This window comes from Antennarius striatus, chromosome 12, assembly GCF_040054535.1.
Source record: "Antennarius striatus isolate MH-2024 chromosome 12, ASM4005453v1, whole genome shotgun sequence".
Taxonomy (NCBI): domain Eukaryota; kingdom Metazoa; phylum Chordata; class Actinopteri; order Lophiiformes; family Antennariidae; genus Antennarius; species Antennarius striatus.
This window is the reverse complement of record NC_090787.1, coordinates 14,917,758-14,939,427: the sequence shown is the minus strand read 5'-3', so window position 1 is coordinate 14,939,427 and position 21,670 is coordinate 14,917,758. Positions and strand designations below refer to the sequence as shown.

Below are 21,670 nucleotides of genomic sequence, written 5' to 3'. Positions count from 1 at the left end.
CATTTCCATTCATAAATGTCTTTTTACAAACAGCCATCATGTGCTGGAGGAGACTGATGTCTTCTTGCTCAGGAATGAAAGCAATGCCGATGGGCTGTTGGGATTGGGCACAGATGTTGAGGTTGGGGCTCAGTGTCAGGCTGAAGGTGCATGAACATAATGCTGATTGTCTTCAAGCCTCCTGCATCACTGCGGTGGGCGTCTTCCCATGGAGTCAGAACCACCCTCAAAAAGGGAAGCAGCTTGTGAACAATAAGCCCCTCAGGGGTTTTAATGTTTTACCCAAACAGGTTGTTATTTCTGAATGCTGTAAATGTTCGCATTAATTAAACTAAACTTGAAATGCCTCTATAGACAGCTGGTGTTAGAATTTAATTACAACATAATGTGCTGAATTTGCATCGGTAATATTTACAAGGTGAAATAAAATGTGAGGAATGATTCTAATATACCAAAGGCAGCCGCTGTGGGTTCACAGGTTCGTCTGCAGAAAAGAACATAGCAAGTCTTGAAGGATGGCTTTAAATTATAATTAAGGTAAACAATAAGGCATTAACTATTTATGGGGTCATGTCAAGAAGATTCACTCTAAAGGCCGCCACACCTGCCGAATCCCACTTGACGATAGGTGTTTGACCATTGTTGTTTGACAAGCAGTTCCACTCCCCAGCTCAACCAAATGGATTCAATAATTCATGTGGCTTTCTCCACTGTGAAATGACCAGATCATACAGCCTCAGCCAGCTCGACTGCAAATTCAACATATGGCAATAACTTGTTTCCAACATATTTTCTTTAAAAGTTTTAAAGAATTCACAGTCTTAATTTAAGGGAATGGAATGGGCTTCACTCTTCAAGCGTCATCTGAGAATCTGTTGTGCAGGGCAGCAGATAACACATCTGTCCTTCATTTAAAGTTGTTGTGAAATGGATGAGGACAAGGAAGAGACAGGAGCTGGTGAATTTAACATGCTTGAGATATCTGTCTGTGGTTGATGGTGTGTATAACCTCTAGGGTTTAGATGATCTGAGCTGCTTCCATACACAAAACTGTTCAAACTACAGTGTGTCAAGGAAAATGACGCGTCACGGACTCAATGGCATGGAAATTTGAAAGGGTTTTAGCTGTAGGAGTTTGGATTGGACAAGAGCGATCCGGACCCTTAATCTCTCTGTATCACTGCGCCTCTGTCATTCACGCTATCTAATGTGATAACCACCGCTCTTTTCAGCAGAATCTCTGATACCTTAAGTGTCCTCTCACAGCAGAACACCTGACACAAAGGGAACCCAAGAAAAATAGAGAAGGGGGAAATGTTGAAATACTGGTTTAGTTACTATTTATTGATATTTATTAGTACTCAAATACTTTTTCGAAGAAAATTTTAGCCTAATTGTTGCGGATATTCAGAAAATTGTTGAGATATTCATTAGGTTGTATCAAATTGCACTTTAAATACAAATTCAAGTTCAGTAAACCAGATTCTGATCAAAGTAGTTCAGTAATCAGTGAAATCAAGAAACCAAAATCAGTCAGATGTACGAATGAATGAGTGTCTCATTGATACCTTTCAGACCGGATTTTTTCATTTAAAACCTGAACTAGTTTGTAAATCTTATCTGTGCCTTGAGATTAATTCTAATTTTAGCAAGGCAGAATTAGCATTTAGCTTAATACTAGAATGCCTAAATGTTATACAGTATATACAATGCTAATATTCACTGTTTTCTGTTAACTTTTGCTAATTAGAACAAAGCACAAACTTAATCTGAAGCTCATGAGACTGTGAATCGTTGCAGGTATTTGGATGTGATGTTACATACAGGGAGAGCAGGGAGATCATTGAAATGTTGGATTTGTTCTCTGCAGCCACTGAACCACTGCCATGACAACAATTCATCCAATAGTTGTGGCATTTCTCTCTCTCTCTCTACACACATATATACACACACATAGCATTAGGAAATTGTTGTTAAGCTGTGACTAAATGTCACAGTGAGATTCTAAATAGCTTATAAGATTCAAACGACTGTGACTCCCTTTATAACATCCCTTTTCCAAGTTCCAGCACAAGAGTAAAAGTGGCAGCAGTAGTAGTGATAAATGCACACATGCCCTGTTTGTCACCTCCTGTGTGTTTTGGGTCATCCTGGGCCATACTGTACTGGTAGCCTTCTCTTCACTGGTCACCAGAGCCTCCTTCGGCTATTGGCAGTAAACATTTGTTGCGGTCCACACACAGGCAGCAACGACTGCTCTGATAAAGTTGGCATTTGAAATCAATGTTGGCTTAGATACGCTTCTTCATTTTTTTAATCATATTTTCTATCTCAAAAATAGACCACCACAAACATCTAAGTATCCAAACATTCCACTTAATGAGGTATTCAAAAAGCACATTATTGTTTGGCATTTACAAAAAAAACCCCAGCAGCAGACAGGTGAGTTTTGACACCACAAAAACGCAGACTAATTGCATGTTCCGTAAATGAATTCATATTTTTTATTAAAGGAAATAAGCTGTTTCAAAGTGGCATTTTCCTTCACACCTTGTCCAGATTAGTTAAAGACTCTTCAGTTTCTCCTTGGCAGTCTTTGGGACTCTGGGGAGTATCCTTGCTGAGTGAATCCAGCTCTTCATTATCTGGGCATATCTCCAACTCAGATTTCATGTTTTTAGGAGTGCTTTGAGGGAACAAAACAAAGACACTTTATTATTTATTAAAATCTTTGAGGTCTTTAACTTGTGCTTCATGAATAAATCAAAACTATGTCTCTGGATACCATGTCATATTATCGTTCATGAGATAAAATAATATGAAGATTAAAATTCAGTGTTTCTTCACGAACTATAAAGCTATCTCTATAAAAGACACACACAAAAAAGACCTTGTATACCGTATGCTAATTGCATCTATTCACCACCTGTCTACGGGATCTCTATAAAAGTGCATGAATTTGAAATGTTAATAAAATAAAAATTCTCAGTAGAGTTCAGATAAACGTCTCATGCTCATAGCTTGATACCAAAAGGTTTTGTCAAGGTCATCACTGCTCCGAGTTTGACGAGACAGGATACCCCATGGTGGATCTGGAGTCGTAAACCATCCTCTGGGTATTTTTCCCTTCCACAGTGTGTTAAATGTAAAGTTTTAGTTCTGCAGATAATTTGTGTGACATTAACTACTTTCTACTATACAAGGTCAAACAGTTATTGTGTGATAAATGCATAGGAATGACATGTTCTTCACTCTTCGTCTGATCTCTAATCAGGCTCCAGACCTGATCACCTCAGGTATCCACAGGCTTACTTCTTCTTCAGTCGTATGAAAAACCTCAAACATGATGGAAGAACTCGACCCGTAACTGGTCTTTAAATATCACCAAACTCCCTCCTTTTTGGGAAGCATGATGTTCATTTGTTTGATGTTGCGGTTTGAGGAGGAATCCATAATCCTTAGCTTAACTTCTTCATAGTTTTTCAAACGATGAGCTACAGTGTCTTTTATAAAATAAGACAATATCAAACGCTGCAAAGATTTTTATTTTCTGTCTTGGGAACCCATTGTCACTTAGTTCTCTTAGTAGGTCTCTGTAAATGTGCAGAATTTCTTCCCATGCCCGCTTTTTGTTTATAATTTGTTATTGAATTCACTTCTGTTTATTCGTGTACACATCTTTGTTATAACCTACATTCATTTCAGAGAAAATTTGAACCATAGATGAATGGAAAGACAATCCATTTTGAATCAGGTGCAGATTGGTCAAAAGATTTTCAATTTCTTTTTCCTATTGTAACATAGCAACCACAAAATACGAAGAAACGGCTTCTTTGTTTGACATAAAATAAAGAAAAGCCTGGGATGAAGCTCTTTCAAATCCACCTTGTCTACATCTATTAATCTTTTTTTCTTTTGTATCTTCACACTTTTTTCCATTACATGGAGTTGTTCTATTACAATTGCATTTTATAGTCCACCTCATTGTATCATAAACCTACAGTATTTTTAAAAAAAAGTATATTTCATGTTCGTTTTTTAGCTGCACTTATGAGAAGTTATTACTGTCATTGAAACATTTGTGCCAATAAATAAAATGCCAATGATTCAAAAGTAAAATTGAATTCAAAGAGGAAGCAAGAGGAAAGTAGGGAATCATGGGAGTCATTTCTCTGCAACATGATTTACTGTGCAAAATTCAAATGTATCAAATGCAAGTTTTCTCAATCATACATGTTCAGTGGCTGTGTGACTTCAATAATTTAAAGGCCTGTTACTAATTAACAATCTTCCACTGGATCATAGTTTGCAGATAATGTAAATAAATCATTACAGTTCGCTATTTACATCACAAAAGTAGTGTTCATGAGCAACTGGCTTGAAGAATAAACTGATCTTCCTGAACCTTGATCTTCCTTCGGTACACAGATAGAATAGGGTCATTTGAAAAGTTTTAACGCTTTAAATAGAATATAATAGGTTCTAGTTTGCAATCTTCATGCACAGGTTGGGCTAGCAGTTTGCCATTGTTTCCAGTAATTATGCTAAGATAAAGTCAGATATACCATTATGAGTATTTACGATTAAGATCTGACTTTCCACCAGCAAGCAATTTTCAAAAATATGAAACAACTACCTGTACGTAGCGTGCATCTGAATGTAATGTGCATACCAAAAGTCACTAAGGAGTAGCAAGCACTATCATTTGACTGGAATGCTATTGAGTCTGCATTCTATGTTCTTGTACACCAATATTATGCGAGTAGCTTCTACTTTGGATATTACAAAGGATTCCTTCCCAAGAGGATTACTTTGTCTATTAAGAATCATTAGCACTGCGCAAACGCTTTATCAAAGGGAACAAATATGTATGCTTTCATGAAATTATCTGACCTTGTCCTTGATCTTCCACTTTGTACAATGCTTAAAAGGATACAAAACCTGTACCATGACTGCATTTCCCTCCTTTGGAGAAACATTCCATTACATCCTTTTGTTGAAATGTTTTCTTGTCTTTCTTTTTAAAAAAAATCAAGTTATTTAATATATCTATTGTGAATACACTAAACAAGGTCATAGTAGAGAAATGTGATTATGGAAACATTTTCAAACATACCTTTTGATTTCCATTTGCCTCTTTGTGTAGTGTTAACATGTCAGTAGTGTTTTTCACACCTACTGTATTGAAGATGCAAAGCCTTGATATAGAAATCTCTTTTGATAACCCAGAGGCTCTCCTTTTGGTATCATTAAAGCCTGAGCAGACAAAGGGGGATATGTTTTATTGATAGTTTGTTAGTAGTAAACATGAAATACCACCCACCTCTTCTATTCGTCCTATTCATGCAGAGGGACTATGTCGTTCATCTGTTCCCTACCTTCCTTTGTGCAGCTTCCTCCTCCTCCTCCTCCTCCTCAGTCATGATGGATGCATCGGCCATTTTTACTCCTCCTCCTTTTTCCCCTCAAACAATCAATCAGAGCAGTTATTTCTAATTATTTTGTTTCCGATGTCTTGTGGAGGGAGGTAAACAAGTCGTTCTCACCCTCTCATGGTCTGTTTCATTTTCCTGAAGTTCACTGGGTGTGAAGGGCTGCCGGCTGGAGTCCCACTGAGACAGATGGGCGTCATGTTTGGATTCAACTCCTCAAACTTACAGCGTATCGAAAACACAGACTCTAAATTACCTCTCCACCTCTAATATTATAGCCTCCACACCTTGCTATTATTGTTGGAAAAATGAAAAACCATCACAGTCATTTCCAAGCACTAGAAATGTAGAGAGAGAGAGAACAGAAAGAGGACGCTGCCTTCCCAACATGAGTTTGTTTTGTCTAGGATAGGATAAGTCACAGAGGGTCTGCACTACATGAATCATATTCATCTTTTGGCTTCTCTTCATCCTCTGAATTCTGATGTCAATGAGACCTGAATAGATGGTTATCTGTAAGTCGTTGATGTATAATCTACAAGTATAGCACATAAAAAGATTCTTGCAAGTAACAGACAGGGTTACAGTCTGTGTGTTTCAGACTATAAAGCTTTTGGAGAGGCGTCTTTGGGATTTTGGCAGCTGGGGTAGAACTGCTCAGACTATCTATCGAAGTGAAAGTAAGTTTACTTGTGTGAAAGTAAAATATTTCCATCAAAACACATTGAAAGTACTAAAACTAAAAACACCCATTATGCAGAATGGACTAGTTTCCATTATATATATTACATAATTGGATTTTGAGTGCTGATATTGACATTACTCTGTGATTATGTTAGAGCTAATAAAGTTCAGCCTTACTTTAACACATTTAGCCAGCAAGCTAATTATATATCCTCCTGGGTACTTTAATCTGGTTCTCAATTTTATTCTGACATGCAGACCTTGAGAAACAGCTCATTAAAAAATGATCCAGGTTGAGTTTAGTAAAATGAAGTTATGTACATTAGCATCAGAAAACTCTTCTTTTCTTTATTTTTTTCTCCCTATTCAACTTTGATTCACTTTGTGTTCCAACCCTGACCATCTGACCATCAAAAATGATTTTTCTTGCCTGCATTAAACATCTGTTTTCCATGACCAGACGACCTGTGAAGAATCAGGGTCCGTGTCCCTCTCACCGCCTAAACCCTTCACCAACTGCTGATTATTTCATTTCTTTTTTCTGCTGCTCAAGAGAGAAATCATTGGAAAATTTAACAGATGTCTGAGTCATGAAAGGCAATAGGAGGCAGGAACAGATGACCCGCTTGCACCTGAACTGATGACACGGCTTACCTTGACAGCTGAAAGAGAGGTTCTGCACCACCCCCTCCCGATCTGTCTTAGTCTCAGGACTCACCACCATAATGAGTCTTCAATCCAGCATGGATACCTCCTTGAACCTTGGTGAGACCAGACCCCTCAGAGACATGATATAAGCTACACTCTACAGTATGAACTCATTGTACAGATAAATTAATTTAATTTAGCCTCTCGCTGCAGAATAATCCATCCACAAGCAGGAAATATATGTGATGTATGAACTTCACAGAGAAATATGTGTTTAGCAGATGGTGATTTGGTATCTTAAAAAAGAAAATTCTAGTCATCAACTTGCAAAATTTTTTTTGGTGTTTAGCTACTGAATTTTTTCACCTTCTAGTTGCTGCATTTATCAGTTTGACATTTGGTGTTCGATTGGTAGCACGTGGGGCTTTCATCCAGCCGCCTTAAAAAAGTAGCTAAAAATAAAGGAAGATAAAGTTCAGGTCGCTTCATTACAAGGAGATGTGAGGCTTTATTGTTGCCTTGAAGCTAAACCAGTGGCCTGGCTGTTCTAACCGAACATTAGCCGATAATACAAGAGAGCATGCTCATTATTATCAGACTAGTATTTTGGAGCTGAATAGTTTTGAAATTCCTCACCAACCATCAGAGGATGTGACTGAACTCTACTCTAGCATCCTTTTTACACACAGAATATTGAATTTACTTTGTTGCTGTGGTAATGGTGGCTTCACTTATAAATAAGATAACACTGACAGTATTTATTTAGATTATTGTGGCTTTTTTTTTTGCAGGCTGAAATGCCTTTTACTCACTTTGACCAGCAAGACTGGAAAATGTTATTATAAAACCATAAAAGAACGGCTTAGGGCAAATAGAATGTATTACCAACTGTTCTTAAGGTCAGTTTATAGCATGAAAATATGGATAAAACAAAATAACAAGAAAAAAAACTGTGAATTCTTCAGGGAATTTCATATTACATCTCTTTTTTATTAGCTGCTGAAGCATCCTGGCTCTCTCCGTGGCCTATTTGGGGGAACAATATGGCAACAACGCAGAGATAGCTGCAGTCTGGCTGTGAAAGTTCCATACTTTTTCATTACCAGCTCACTTTTCTGTATCATTTCTTGAAAAACCGCATCAGCACATAGTTTCCCAAGGTCATTTGCTACTAGCGAAGCACAGATTTCATTGTTCAAAGAGAAGTGGAGTAGCTGTCTGTTGTAATATTAACAATGGGATCTTTCTGGTCCTCACATGTCATGTGCTCCTCCAGGCTCTGTGGCTTGTCACAAAGCTATCGAGAGGGGAGAGGCCCCTTCTCCAGGACTCTCAGGAGAGGCAGCAGGATGCAGACTGGCTCATGTTATAAGAAATGGGATATGTTAGGTGAAGAAAAATCTCAAGAGGGCTTATATTTCACAATTACATTAATCTTATTTGTTGTTATTGTTCAAGTGCTGCAATTTTTCTCCATGCTCATGTGCATCCGAGGTGTCATTCAGCTTCCCTGCTCCCAATAGATTTGCTTACTTGCTTTAAATATACCGACTCTGTGACTGTAAGAAATAAAAGTATCTCCATTAAAATATGAATTCTGCTATGTTTAGGTTTAAGTGGAAATTTTACGACACAAAAGATAACAGCCAGCTTTAGTGAGGGTAAACATCGGTAACATTATGTCTCTGCTGAAGCCTATAAAATGATGTCACTCTGCGATAACAGACAATACAATTCAACAGCATCCTTTCATGGAGGATGATGCATCAAGGGAGGTAATTACAGTCACTGCTGACTGATCGATGAGTAATGCTTTCAACAATATCTTAGTCTATAAAAGCCTGATTTAACTGCTGGATTCTAACATTTGCAGCAGGCACAGTAACAAAGTCCCAACAGAAAAGGGTTTTGTTAAACTTACATCCTTTTTGTGTGGCAGAGAATGTCATGCTGATTTTGTTCATCTAAAGGTAAGTATAAATCACTGTATTATATTATATCAGTGCTGTTTACTTATCGCTGCCTTTTGATCCATAAATAAAATTAATCCAATTCCTCGTCCAAATGCTTACTGCAAATCTCAAGGCTGAGATGCTGCACTAATTATTTTCACTCTCATTTTCACTCCAGTGCTGGCAAAAACCTTTCAGAGCGTTTTGAGGAAATCATCAACAATGTGGACCTTGGCTTTCTTTCTTTGTTTGGGAAATATTCTCATCAAAAGTGAGGCCAGTGATCAGAATTTAAAACCATTTGCTGTAATTGAGCTTTCAGGAACAGCCTCCTCTGGTCTTTTAATACATGAAAAACAAACATCCAACGGCTCAATTCATCCAGACCAAATGGCAGGGCCAAAAACACCTCACCCTCCTATGTGCCTGGAGTCGGCTGGAATCAGAGATGCATTCAAATATGTCAATACTGTGGTATCTGTTGTTGTTTTTGTTGTTGGAGTAGTAGGCAATTCAGCCTTGCTGAAAATAATATATGTAAACAAATACATGAGAAGTGGACCGAACATTCTCATTGCAAGTCTTGCTTTGGGCGATCTCATCCACATCGTGGTCGACATTCCAGTCAACACATACAGGGTGAGTTATTCAGTCCATGCAGCGCCGTCACAATGAGACACTGCAGCATCACATCCTTTTTCTGTGTAATTTATAACTTCAGTCTCACCTTGAATTGATTCTCTTTGCTGACATTATCCTTTGTTTTTGTTTCAGCTTATGGCAGAAGATTGGCCATTTGGTGTCATCCCGTGCAAACTTGTCCCCTTCATCCAGAAGACCTCTGTTGGAATTACTGTGTTGAGCTTATGCGCTTTGAGTGTTGACAGGTACAATGATAAGCGGCAGTGTTCTTTGGCTTACAAGAAAACACTGTTTGCTGGCTACTATCTGTATGTCATCAAGCAGACAGATTTGTTTAGTATAAGCCCTTGAAATGCTCTTAACTGAAAAATGCATCATTTCTACAGAAAAAAAAAAATCCCCCAGAGCCACAATATTTTTCATTGATTTTAGCAGATACCGAGCCGTAGTATCCTGGAATCGAATCAAAGGCATCGGGATTTCAGCATGGACTGCAATCGAAATAACACTAATATGGGTTATTTCTATCCTGCTGGCTGTGCCTGAAGTTGTCGGCTTTGATATGATAACAATGGACTATAAAGACAAGCATCTGAGGATATGTTTGCTTCATCCCTATCAAAACACACAGTTCATGCAGGTAATGCAACAGGGTAAAACAAATATCATCAACATGTGTTTTCATTTGATTGTCTTTCGCATCTGTACAGCAGTACGTGCTGCTAGGAGATAACATTAATAATCTATTCTCTCTTTTCTGTTCAGCGCCATTATTTTTCCTGATTTCAACTGAAATACTCTCTGTGTTTTCAGTCGATTACTTTGTAAATTTATATAAAGCTATGACAGAGCTATCGTTTTACGCATGTTGCAGCTATTGGGCATCACGTCTGATCAATCTTGTTGTTTTTAATCAACAGTTTTATAAACAAGTAAAGGACTGGTGGCTCTTTGGCTTCTACTTTTGCATGCCACTGGCTTGGACAGCCGTCTTCTACACGCTAATGACCAGGAAAATGCTGAAGACCACTGATAACACATTATGCGACCACACCAAGCAGGTTACTAGTTGACTCTGTTAAGCATATTTTTGCATCTCATTTTTGCTCATTTTGATGTAACTTCAATGATCACAGCTTTCCTTTTAAGAGACGGGAAGTTGCAAAAACAGTCTTCTGCCTGGTGGTTGTGTTTGCACTTTGTTGGTTTCCTCTGTACCTGAGCAGAATCCTAAAATTAACCACATATGATGAGAAAGATCCTAATAGATGTCAGCTCCTGAGGTAAGAATGAATAATTCATCACCATTTTTCATTGTTAAGAGTAAGGTCGTCTAATATCTATGTTTATTCCATTTTTCAGCATCTTTCTAGTCTTGGACTATTTTGCCATCAACATGGCATCTCTTAATTCTTGCATCAATCCAATTGCCCTGTACATAGTCAGCAAGAGATTTAATCTACATTTCAGGGTAAATATGCCACCATACTGGTTTTTTTTAATGTTTCTTTTTCCAATTGTTGCTCCGTTGATCACTATATGATTTCAGAGAAATCTGGAAGGGGGGAAAGTAAAGCATCGGATGACCTATCATGTGTCATCAAGGACATATGAAGTCATGTCTCTGAAACCGCCAGACAGGAGCGAGCGTTGACCTGAGGGGATAATGAGTAGTTTGGGGAAAACATCATCTCTTCGCTATCTGCAAGGATTTAGTTTTCAGTGAATTAAACCAACGTTTTATGTAGCTTCAAGTTAGTTTTCAAGGGAAAATATTTTAAAAGCCTTCATGTATTACTTGCGCAGAAGGATAAGTCTAAAACATTCTTTGATGTGTTTTAGCTGTCGTGATTTTTTTTTTTTTCAAATTTTTTTTTTTAACTTACTGCAGCAGACAAAGAATTACCAATTCTTCTGAAATAACGCTGCAAACAATGTGCCACTGTGAAGCTGACGGTGAATGTGTGTTCTCCTTTGACTGAATGTCTTTGCGCGTGTGGTCCTCCAGGCGTGCCTGTGCGGCTGGCGTCTGCCTCTTCAAGCTGATGCCCGTGACGATGTGCAGTCTGTTTTTGAAGTCCAGAATGCAGGATCACGCCTTAGAGCATGAGCTGCAACATCAAAGCTCATAAACAGACTTCCACACCTCCACCTGAACAGGAGAGAAAAAAAAAACTCACTAGCGTTAACAAATCTAGTCAGGAATTGTGAAAAGCTCTTGAGAGAGTTCTTTAATATTTCTTTGTTTTATAAGCCTATCAAAGCAGCCGTGTGGAGATCTCTGCAACCTTGACACGCCATCGTATTAATGATACCTTGTGAATGAGATACATTGTTGTCTTCTGTGCTGCTGTCATCTGTTGAACATCTGCTGTGGCATGTGCAACCTGGAGTCAGGCTGTTCAGACTATTTGCCCCTGGGGCTTGACTCACTCCCAACCATTACATCAGACTTTACCTAGTACCTCTCCTGTATCATGCATCACAGTTCTCAAATCACTGTTTTGGGCACAATGTTAAGCTGGCATCCCATCGACCGAAATCTCGTCACAGTTTACCCCCTGCATGAATATCATTTCGATTCTGTTTCCGGATTGTGGCAGGACACTGCTGTGGGAAGTCAAGAGAACGGGAATTAGAACTATTAGTTCACAGGGTGAGATGCTTCATTAGCGCGCAAACGCGTGCGTTCGTCTCTGTTCGGATTCCCTGACACAGCAGCATAAGAGATTACAGCCTTCCTTTCATTGTCAAATCTTGAAAAACACATCAAATCGGTGCCACAAGTAGATTCTGTCTCTGCTACCAAATGACTGATTGATGGTGCCCTACTTTTAATACATTGTTAAATGTGTAATGCATGGAGACACTTTATGAAAGACCTGAGAGTGGTGAAGAAAGAAAATGAAAATGACAGAATGAGGTCAGGAGGAGGATGGGGCGGGGTAGAGATGAGCACCTGATAGGTCTTCCTGTCACAGGACAAGGCAAGCACAAAATAGAGCGCCGTTCTTCTAGCTAAACCTGTATCAGTCTGCAAAACTGTCTTGATGCTGTGTGCTGAAATGACTGAAAAAGTTTACCTTGTCTGATTCAGATTGTTTAAATAAAAGCATGTAAATGCCTGTGATGCCTGTGATTCTTCAGACATTATTATTATTTTAATTGTAATAACCTCTCAGTGGAAGAATTCAATTTAATCAATAGATAAATTAAACTTTAATCTTACATTCTTTCATATTTTTTTACTTTGTAAACACAACTTGGAGTGCTACACTCTTGAGCTGGTTTCTGATTAAAGAATTAGACGTAACAATTTAACTGTGATCGTATAAACCAATAACCATGTGTTCGTCGCTTTGATATCTCCTGGCTCTTCATATACAAAGCTTAAGGAAATGCTGCTTCTGTGTCACATCAAACCAGCAGGCTGTCATCCTAATTGATTATCTTTGCTTTCCTCTGCCTTTAATCACTGCGGAGCAGTGATCAGGTTTAGGACTGTTACTATGTCTGATTGGGAAACATCGACGTAATCCTTTTAGAATTAAGCGTATGTAGGTATAATATATCATAGTGCTCAGAAATCCCATAATATTTTATTTTTAACCTGCAGTGAAACAACAAATTAGAGCGATCTGACTGAAAGTATGGTTGTTTTTTTTATTTTACCTTCTGTTGCCAAAGTGGTTAATTGATCATTCTGCTTTGTTTGACTGTTACCAGGATCACTCCAATCTGCTTCACAGATATTCATGAATCTCATTGGGGGGCGGCTGGCAGGGGAAGAACCTGCTAATGTTGGATCTGCATAAATGGGCGGAACTAGGAGTTCTTTTTTCCTCCTTCTAAACATAGCAATATTTTTTTTTTTACAATGCTTGATAGATGTGGATGAAATTTGATAAAAGTTCTTCTTTTTTTTTTTAACATTGTATGAACAGGCGCTTTGAACGTTTTTGTCAATTATGCTTAACTGCTTGATGGATTACCGAGACCCAGAGTAGGTACAGTCCCAAAGAAGGAACCACTGAACTTTGGAGCAGCTCTGGATGAAATGATTGATTTTCTTTAACTTTTCTCTAATATTGTCAGAACCCAGAGGGCAGCTATGTGACGACTCGTGTCTTGTCGAGCTCTGTATGTGTGCCTTTCTAGTCTGTGATTAGAGACACCAAAGACTTGTTTCAGGAGATCAGAGAGACTACATGTGTGTTTCCTAACCTACGCAGACATCCTGCCTGCTCTGGTATGCATCCTCTTGTCTCTGTGTCTCTTTGACTAGGACATACAACTGTGTTATGGGACACGATATGGGAATTCAATATATTCATTTTAGATGAAGCCATTCTGTGCTGTATTTGATTTAGAGAGAGACTCTCCATGTAAAATCTTCTACATATTTTTATTTTTTATTTATTTTTATTATTATTATAGCTACATTTATTTTATTGTGCTATCTCCTCGTTTTTCTGCTTGACTTTTTTAAATTGGTTTCACGTCATATTTTCATGTCACTTTTGATCATTTCAATTCTACGTTCACGCATTCGAATGACTTCACAAAAACAAAACTTCAAGGTTCATGTGCCACAGCAGCTTGTTTCGGCATCTTCTGTCAAATCACTTTTGTGCTTGATCGATGCTGTCAAACGGTTGATTCGCCTTCATTAATGAATCTTCCAGGAGATAACCAGTGAATAGTGCACAGTATTCATGTCCTAGCAGTAAAAACTCACAGCTGCCAGTTGACAGTGACACAATTATGCCCCGGTATCCAGAGAAGGGTGACGTCAGAGTCAACACCAGCAAGAGAGTGTGTCTGTGAGACCTTTAGTAATCTCTGTTCACACAAGGCTCAGATAGGGCTCCCCGCGGAGCCACCCAGACTCCCCAGACTGTTGATTTAATTAAACTGTGAAATTAATTAATCAGCAGAGTGGCAGGTAAAGGGACTCCTTTACTGGAACTGCTCACACAAACCAAGACAAGCATTTCATGTGCACTGACAGTTATTAATTTGCTGTAAGTTTTATTATAGTATTTCCATACAGATATGCTGAAATTCTGGGAGAGTTACAATCCTGGGATGGGGGGGGGGGAAGTCATGCATATTATCAAAATAACAGCTCCCGAAAATCAAAGTGTAAACCTGTGTTTGATCTGTTCTATCAATTAATTAAATTTTTCAGTTCTGTATAATAATATGGTGCAAATTAGATGGAAATGAGATAAAATATTCATTTAGTTATCTGGGGAATCAGCCTGGAGGGTTTTTTAGTCTTCAGTCTGGCTCAAAATGCCGGCCATATGGCAATTATGTACAGTAGTGTTACAGGAGGATTGGTCTGATGCCTACTGGCAGAGAGGAGCCTGTCTGTGACAAACTGCTGCTAGGATCTGATGTGAGTTGAGGAAGATAATGAGGCCGTTGTAAGCCTTAAGTATAGAGCCTGCCCCCGGGGTGACATATCTAAGGGCTCAGGCTCCCTCATTGTTGCACGTGCTGCTGAGGATTAAAAACACATTTACTTTATTCTCATAAACTTTGTCAGTACTTCCCACAACTCTTTGGACAACTTCTGCTTTCATGTAGCAAGCCTCTTGACATTGCTTTGTGGTAAAGCCTTTTTTATTTTTTTTTATTTTTTTTTACAGTTTGTACAAGTGAAGTTTTGATTTGATTCTGCTTTGAGCTATCTATAGCTCTTTTTAAGCACCCCACCGGAGGATGTGTACGTTCTGTGGTACATCCTGGTGGTGACTGAAGCTTTTTGACAAATGCCATATTCAGATCGAGAATCTTTTCATATTGAGCCCATTGGCATGTTTTTTTAATATCACTCACAGAGCTGAAGAAAATGATGACATGGGTGAGGTTGTATAATGTGTGTCACTGCTCATAAAAAAGTCTTCTCACAGAGCCCACACCTGCTGTTTTATAAAGATAATTATCCACCTCCTGTGAGGTACCCTTGACATCATCTGCAGGTTGGATGCCTTCACCACACTTACTGTCAAATATACAGTTTGTCCCTGGGAAAACAATGGTGCTGTTTCCAGCACTGTGTCCAATTTAGACCTGTACAGCACTACAGGTTTTTTTATTTGAGTGCAGACAATGCAACCAAGTGCAATACACAGAAGAAAAAAAAAAATCCCTGCAGTGTGTGCAGAGTAATTGACTCACCGAGGACAATTGCTGTAATGTTTCATGACAGAAAAAGCATAGCTCATGTATTTTAGGTAGCCCAATAGACATATTTACAGTTTTAACTTAATAATGTAAACATGATGGACTTCCTTTACAATACAAGCACACATTTAATTAGTAGGCCCTCGGGGCTTGCATACTAAATAGGAGGGAGGGAGGGTGAGTGTGTGTGTGTTTGTGTGTGTGTGTGTGTGTGTGTGTGTGTATACGTGTGAAGCAGAGGGAAAGAGGGAGAGAGAGAGAAGGTCTTGTGGGTCTCTCAGCCAATAGCAAAGAAACTTCAGAGAAAAATGCAAATAGCAGGCAGACCCAGACAACCGGGCAGAGCTGCAAGTGGTCACTCAACCATGGGATTAAAAAGCATTTACCAGCCCACACACACACACACACACACACACACACACACACACACACACACACACACACACACACGCACACACACACACGCGCACACACAGCCTCTCACACACCCCTTTATCGTCGAGCTATGTTATTTCTGACCATTCGGGAGAATAGAAAAGACAAATGTTTGTCGCTTGGGTTGTTATTGCATGTGCAAAACTGTGGGTTACAGGTTTTTCACAGAGCCACCAAAGTGTATTGCAATGCTGTCTGGCGGAAAAACATAATGAACCAGCCTAAAAGGATTTCTGTGTTCTGGTTAAGGTGCAAAATGGAATGTCACTCCTGTTCATTTCATTCATGTCTGGATATAATGGAAAACATGTAATCAAATGTAGGACGTGTTTACCAGAGTGGTTCACTTCACACTTCTGATGACTCTTGGGCAACAGCAGGCAAATTTATGACAAGCCATTGATGTTTTCATACGGCACTCTAGTGAGAGTATTAGCTTGATTAACACAAATACATGCCACAAAATAAATTAAGCAGCTACGGTTTCCCAAATGTATTGTGGGTGTTGGTGCCAGGGAGATGCTGATGGAAAAGTTTTTGATTTTTTTTGGTTGCCGGAATGCTGCGTCTGGCTGTGCTTATTTTGATGGGTGATGATGAAAGCACAGGTGGATGTTAGAAAAGCTCCCCCACCGTTGGCTGCTGCAGACTCGTTTTCTGTGGTTTCCTATTAGCTCAGGAATGGCAGTTTGCAGTCTGGCTGCTGGGCACAGTGGGTCAGTGCTCACAAAGCTCTGTTTATTCCCTGGCCTGCCGGGCTCCCAGGGTAAGCTTGGCTCCAGAGGGGAGACAAACAAAAAGGCACCACTGTCTCACACGCTGAATATGCTCTCCAACACATTCGTCTTTTCTACTCAATGGGGTTGCATTTCTCTTCTCAGGAGAGGAATGGCAATAGGAAACAAGTTTTTTAGAAACAGAGCCTCGGGATAACAAAACTGTTGTTGTTCTGAGCCATGTATTTTTTCTCTGTTTAAATACCATTTTGAGTTGTTGCTTGTGGTGATGTGTTTTTGTCTTTTTTGCTTTGTGTTTTTCATCTTTTGTCTAGCTTAAAGCTCTCCGTCTTGTGCTGCTGTATCAACATATTCCGAGTGAAACCCAAGGAATCTGCCACCAGCAACCGGCACGTAACATCATATTTACAATTCAGCTGCAGCTCCTAACTTTAGAGGTTATGCGGAGCCGTGTTGAACCACAGCTGGTTTAACTAAGGTGCTAACAGCCTTGGAATTAATTAATAATTTCAACTCTTGCATCATAGCCTGTGATTTTTAAAGATGAAATATTGTGCATGATACTCTTACAGCTGCTGACTTTCACTGTTGTGCTGCAATCTGCAGTCCAAGTATAACTCCATTATTGAGGGGACTTTAAAATGGGAGCTGTGTGACACACAGCGGGATGATTTAGTTTAATGACCATGGCAGTGACAGTGCTGTGATGGAAATTGGACTCCCCCTGCAAATTTACATCACTTGAGGGTACTTGGGGCTCTTTTAGCGGCTGCACTCCAGAGCACAAGCCATCAGGAGGTCCTGGATATGTCATGCTTGTCACCTTCCTTTAAGTGCATCTGCAGACGTGGGAGAGGGATTAATATTATATCGCCTACGGAAGCACAGAGGCCGTCTTATCAGCACTGCAGATGTGATAAGCACCTCCACCCCCATGGAAACCAGGAAAGATCTCCAAGCAAAGAGACAAGCATCTCTTTGTGTTGTTTTCTTGCACTGCTTCAGAGTTTCAAATATGGCTTCAGTAGCAGATATGCTGTAATTTCACATCTGTTGTAATTTGACGTGTCTGGATCACCCTCTGTGAAATCGTCTTGATCGCAACATGATTCCTTTCAATTATTTAGGAAGTTGGCATATGGTTTTTCAGATAGTAATCTGATTTCTTTTGATTTTGAGATAGTCAGAATAGCCCAGACCTAAAGCTGAGATGACAGCTGTGTGAAAGCTGTGTGATCACCTTATTTTGTGATGTATCATCCGCATTCCTCTCTTTCTATATAAGATAACATGCATTTATATATTAAATAATAAAAATCACCTCGGTGGAAATATTTTCCATCATTGCTATGACACCTAACTCACATTAGTTCACATCAATGCATACGTCAGTGTGCACAAATTGCATTGCCCTCAAACTGAGTCTGAGCTGTGAATGGAAGTTATGGCAACTGCTGCTGTCACTTTAATTTTATCAAGAGCTCGCCCAGTGGAACCATGGAAACAAGATGTGACACATAAAAAATATATACATCAAAGCCAGCATATAGAATGTTTACAATTTATTCAAACCTGCTCAATTAGAACAGGTACATGATTTTCAGATCCTTTGGATTCAATCCCATATTTTATATTCAACATAGTGTGTGAAGCCTTCAAGTGAGATGATGCAATACTGTGCTCATTTATTGGGCTGTTACTGCCAATAGAAATATAACATGTACGCCTTACGGTTTTACAGTTTTTTTTAGAAGAAGTAGCGTCTGCATACAAATCAAAACATATGTTTGAAAATAAGATATTATCTTTGGATTCATCATAGTTTGTAGATCAGATGTTTCATCATGATCTGGATTTATTCTAGCAAATACCGCTATGGTATCATAAGAAAAAAAAAAAGAACTGCATGTAAAATAAAATACAGAAATCTTTTGATTCTATTGAAAAGACAAAGATGAATTTTCTTATGCAATTCCTAAAATGCGTGCCACCCACCAGCGACAGGGCATAATGACCCGACAAGCTACCTGGCATCCTCTGTAGTTGTAGGGCCAAGGCCAGTAGCCTTGCAGGGGTTGGCATATTCTCTGGCAGTGAGTGTAGCTGCGTTCGCACGCTGCACAGCAGATTCCCCGGTGGTCTAACATGGTGTCAAAGGTCACGGTGCCTCGCTCTCCAGCCCCTCTGCTGCGCTGCAGTATTGAAATAATGTTAATATTATAATATGGATCTAAATTTACACTCATTTGCAATTAAGATGTTTTCATAAACCTCTCATAGGCGGGCACACATGCCCACAGTTCTCTCAGGCAACGTGAATTTTTATAACCGATGGGAATCTTCACTTTAGTTCACAAGTTCATCAACTTGGAATGGCGGTTGTTACCCCTGTGACCTGTTATAATAGCAGCTAATATGACACCCACTCAGCAGTAGGAGCAGTATATGCCCAGAGCTGACAGGTGGACTAAATCCAGGATAACACATTTCCACACAATGTACTGCTATTTCTGTGTAGGATACATTTTTAACAAGGCTGGTATCTTGAGGATGGTGTTATGAAGTCATCTGTAAAAGTGTTGACAAACAGAGAAACTTCAATTCATAATGTTACTTTGAGGGTTGCTTCAGGGTTCGGTATATGTCTCTTGACAGTTAATCAAACGTTCACCATCTCTGGAGGCTTAATTATTATAAACAGCATTGCTGATGACGTTACTACTCACATGATAGGGATTCTCAGGATTGTACGCTGACCCCTCCGCAGACCGCAGCCCCTCGTCTTCCTCCATAATGCTGGAGGTGTCATCTGCTGCGTGAATCAGCGGCTCCCTGTCCCCGGCAGCTGCCTCAGTCTCCTCCGTGTTAAACTGCCGATTGGATTGCTGTACGTCTCTCTTTCTCCTCTCCCCATCTGTTACAGCAGCCACGAGAGGCAAGAGTATTGGGTCAACATCCACAAGATGCCTTACATGTCCTCAGTGCTAAATCCTACATCGTCAGCGCTGTCCCAGATGTCCTGAATTATTAAATTAGCAGCAGTGATTTCAAGCGCTTTTGCATATTTCAAGATCATTGTCTCTTGATACAAGACCAGAGAGGTTTTTTTTTTTTTTTTGGTGTATGAATCTAAATGGATTGTATGTTTCAGCTATTTCTACAATTTCTCAGAATAAACTATGAAATAATAATAATTAGAAAAAGAAAAGTGATAGCAGGCCAGCTGTGGGTGTTATGGGATTGTCTTATTGAAAACTGACTGGCAGGAGGCAGAAGAGTGAAATCTTTATGGTGATGAAGAGGTTGGAGCCAGTAAATGGGAAGATTTCCACAAAGATCCAGGATTTTGTTGCTTAGAAAGCTGGTGTCTTTTAGTGGCTGATCCACAGAGACCCATATGAGGGAGTCTTCATCAAACCTCACTGGAATGACTTGATGAGTCTGGTGAGGACAAAACAGATAATTTCATTGAATTACCAAAATGGAAAAACAAATTATGGTGTTTATAGCAAGCAGAGGAACCTTTTTGCAATTTCTTTCCGCAACGCTCAATGTTCTGAATCAAAAAGTGTGAATATACCAGGTCAAACATCAGCAACTCTTTGTTGTGAGCTCCCATGTGGGGAAGGTTGGCTTTGATTTGGGATTTTATGTAGCACTTGTCTCCTCCAAAGAAGCGGATTCCAGTTATTCCCTGCACCAAATCACAGAGATGCCATGTTTACACTCACAGCTTTGCTACTTTGCTAAGCACACAGAAAGTCTCAGCTGAACTACCTCAGGAAGAGAGAACAAGGACAAACTCACTCACAATTTGAAAGTCATGAATCTGCACAGCTTCTTCAGTTCCACTCCCAGTTTTAAATCGCTCCAGGTTGTTGTCAGAATCAATTTCCACAGAACCCTCTCTCACCTCCCCATTGATGTTCATACGGTAACGAACATTATAAACCTGGCAGCAAAATGTTAGAATGACTGATTAGTCAAGTTATGTAAATCACACTGTTGCAAGCTCAATAGAAGTGAGGAAAACAGTCTTCCGCTGCATAGTAATTGTTGATGTTGCGTCTCTCATAGAAATCTTGTGTAGTTTAAGCACACTGAGTGAAGAGCAAAGCACCACAGGAGATTGTTTTGCAGACCTTGAGAGTAATATTTGCCCCACAGTTGAGCTTAATAAGGCACAAATAAGCTTTCAAATGCGAAGCAATTTATATGTAATAGTTTGTATGTGTTGGAGATAGAATTAAAGATGCAATTTAACAGTATGAATCTTGATTGTGATTATTGAAAAAAGAATCTCAGTTGTTGCTATGAATATTGCTAGTGGCGGTCTCAAGAAAGTACAATTATGCCTATAATTAAGAGTTTTAATTATAGGACGATTTTTACACTCCCGTTCTGTTTCCCACCAAAAAAATCCTCCTCAGGCCTTCTTCTTGCCTTTGCTCGAGTTATCTGTTATTGAAGGGGCACTCCAATAACTACAGCATAATCCTCAGTTGACACTTACATTTTTATCGCTGATTTTCCACAGGTACAGAGCAGCCATAGATGCACACAACATTACCACTGCAGCAACAACAAGAGCCACAGCTCCAAATCTCAGGAGACGACTGACTGCGGAAGAGGTTGGCCTGCATTGTTCCTTCACACAGTTCAGAACATATGGTGAAAGAAAAGGCATAAAGGAAAGATATTGATTCTACATTATGGATGTCGTTATATATACATCTAATCAAACGCTTATAAGGCTGTCTTACCACAGAGGTGCAGCGCTCAATACAGAGTGATCCATGAGTGGTATTTTGGACTCTTTCCTCCGTCTCTTTCATGATGTCCTCTATTATTCCTCAGCTAATACTGCATGCCTCTCTGTGGAGAATCAGGTTATACCCCAGGAGCCTTTTTGACATTTCGGTGTCAATGACGCGCAGTTGGTATA

General features: G+C 39.4%; 2 protein-coding genes across 2 annotated transcripts; one reads left to right on the top strand and one right to left on the bottom strand.

Moving 5' to 3' along the window:
* Positions 1 to 8,938: 8,938 nt before the first annotated feature.
* LOC137605030 (endothelin receptor type B-like) lies at positions 8,939 to 11,468 on the top strand. The gene is made up of 7 exons (XM_068329354.1): positions 8,939 to 9,355; positions 9,491 to 9,603; positions 9,794 to 9,998; positions 10,279 to 10,419; positions 10,508 to 10,641; positions 10,721 to 10,829; positions 11,367 to 11,468. Exons 1-7 carry the CDS (start codon positions 8,939 to 8,941, stop codon positions 11,466 to 11,468), a joined length of 1,221 nt encoding a protein of 406 aa, XP_068185455.1.
* Positions 11,469 to 18,689: 7,221 nt separating this feature from the next.
* On the bottom strand, positions 18,690 to 21,560 carry cnmd (chondromodulin). Its single transcript, XM_068328401.1, has 7 exons — positions 21,489 to 21,560; positions 21,239 to 21,373; positions 20,537 to 20,677; positions 20,306 to 20,419; positions 19,986 to 20,166; positions 19,452 to 19,639; positions 18,690 to 18,917 (listed from the first exon to the last, which is right to left on the bottom strand). Exons 1-7 carry the CDS (start codon positions 21,558 to 21,560, stop codon positions 18,690 to 18,692), a joined length of 1,059 nt encoding a protein of 352 aa, XP_068184502.1.
* Positions 21,561 to 21,670: the final 110 nt, after the last annotated feature.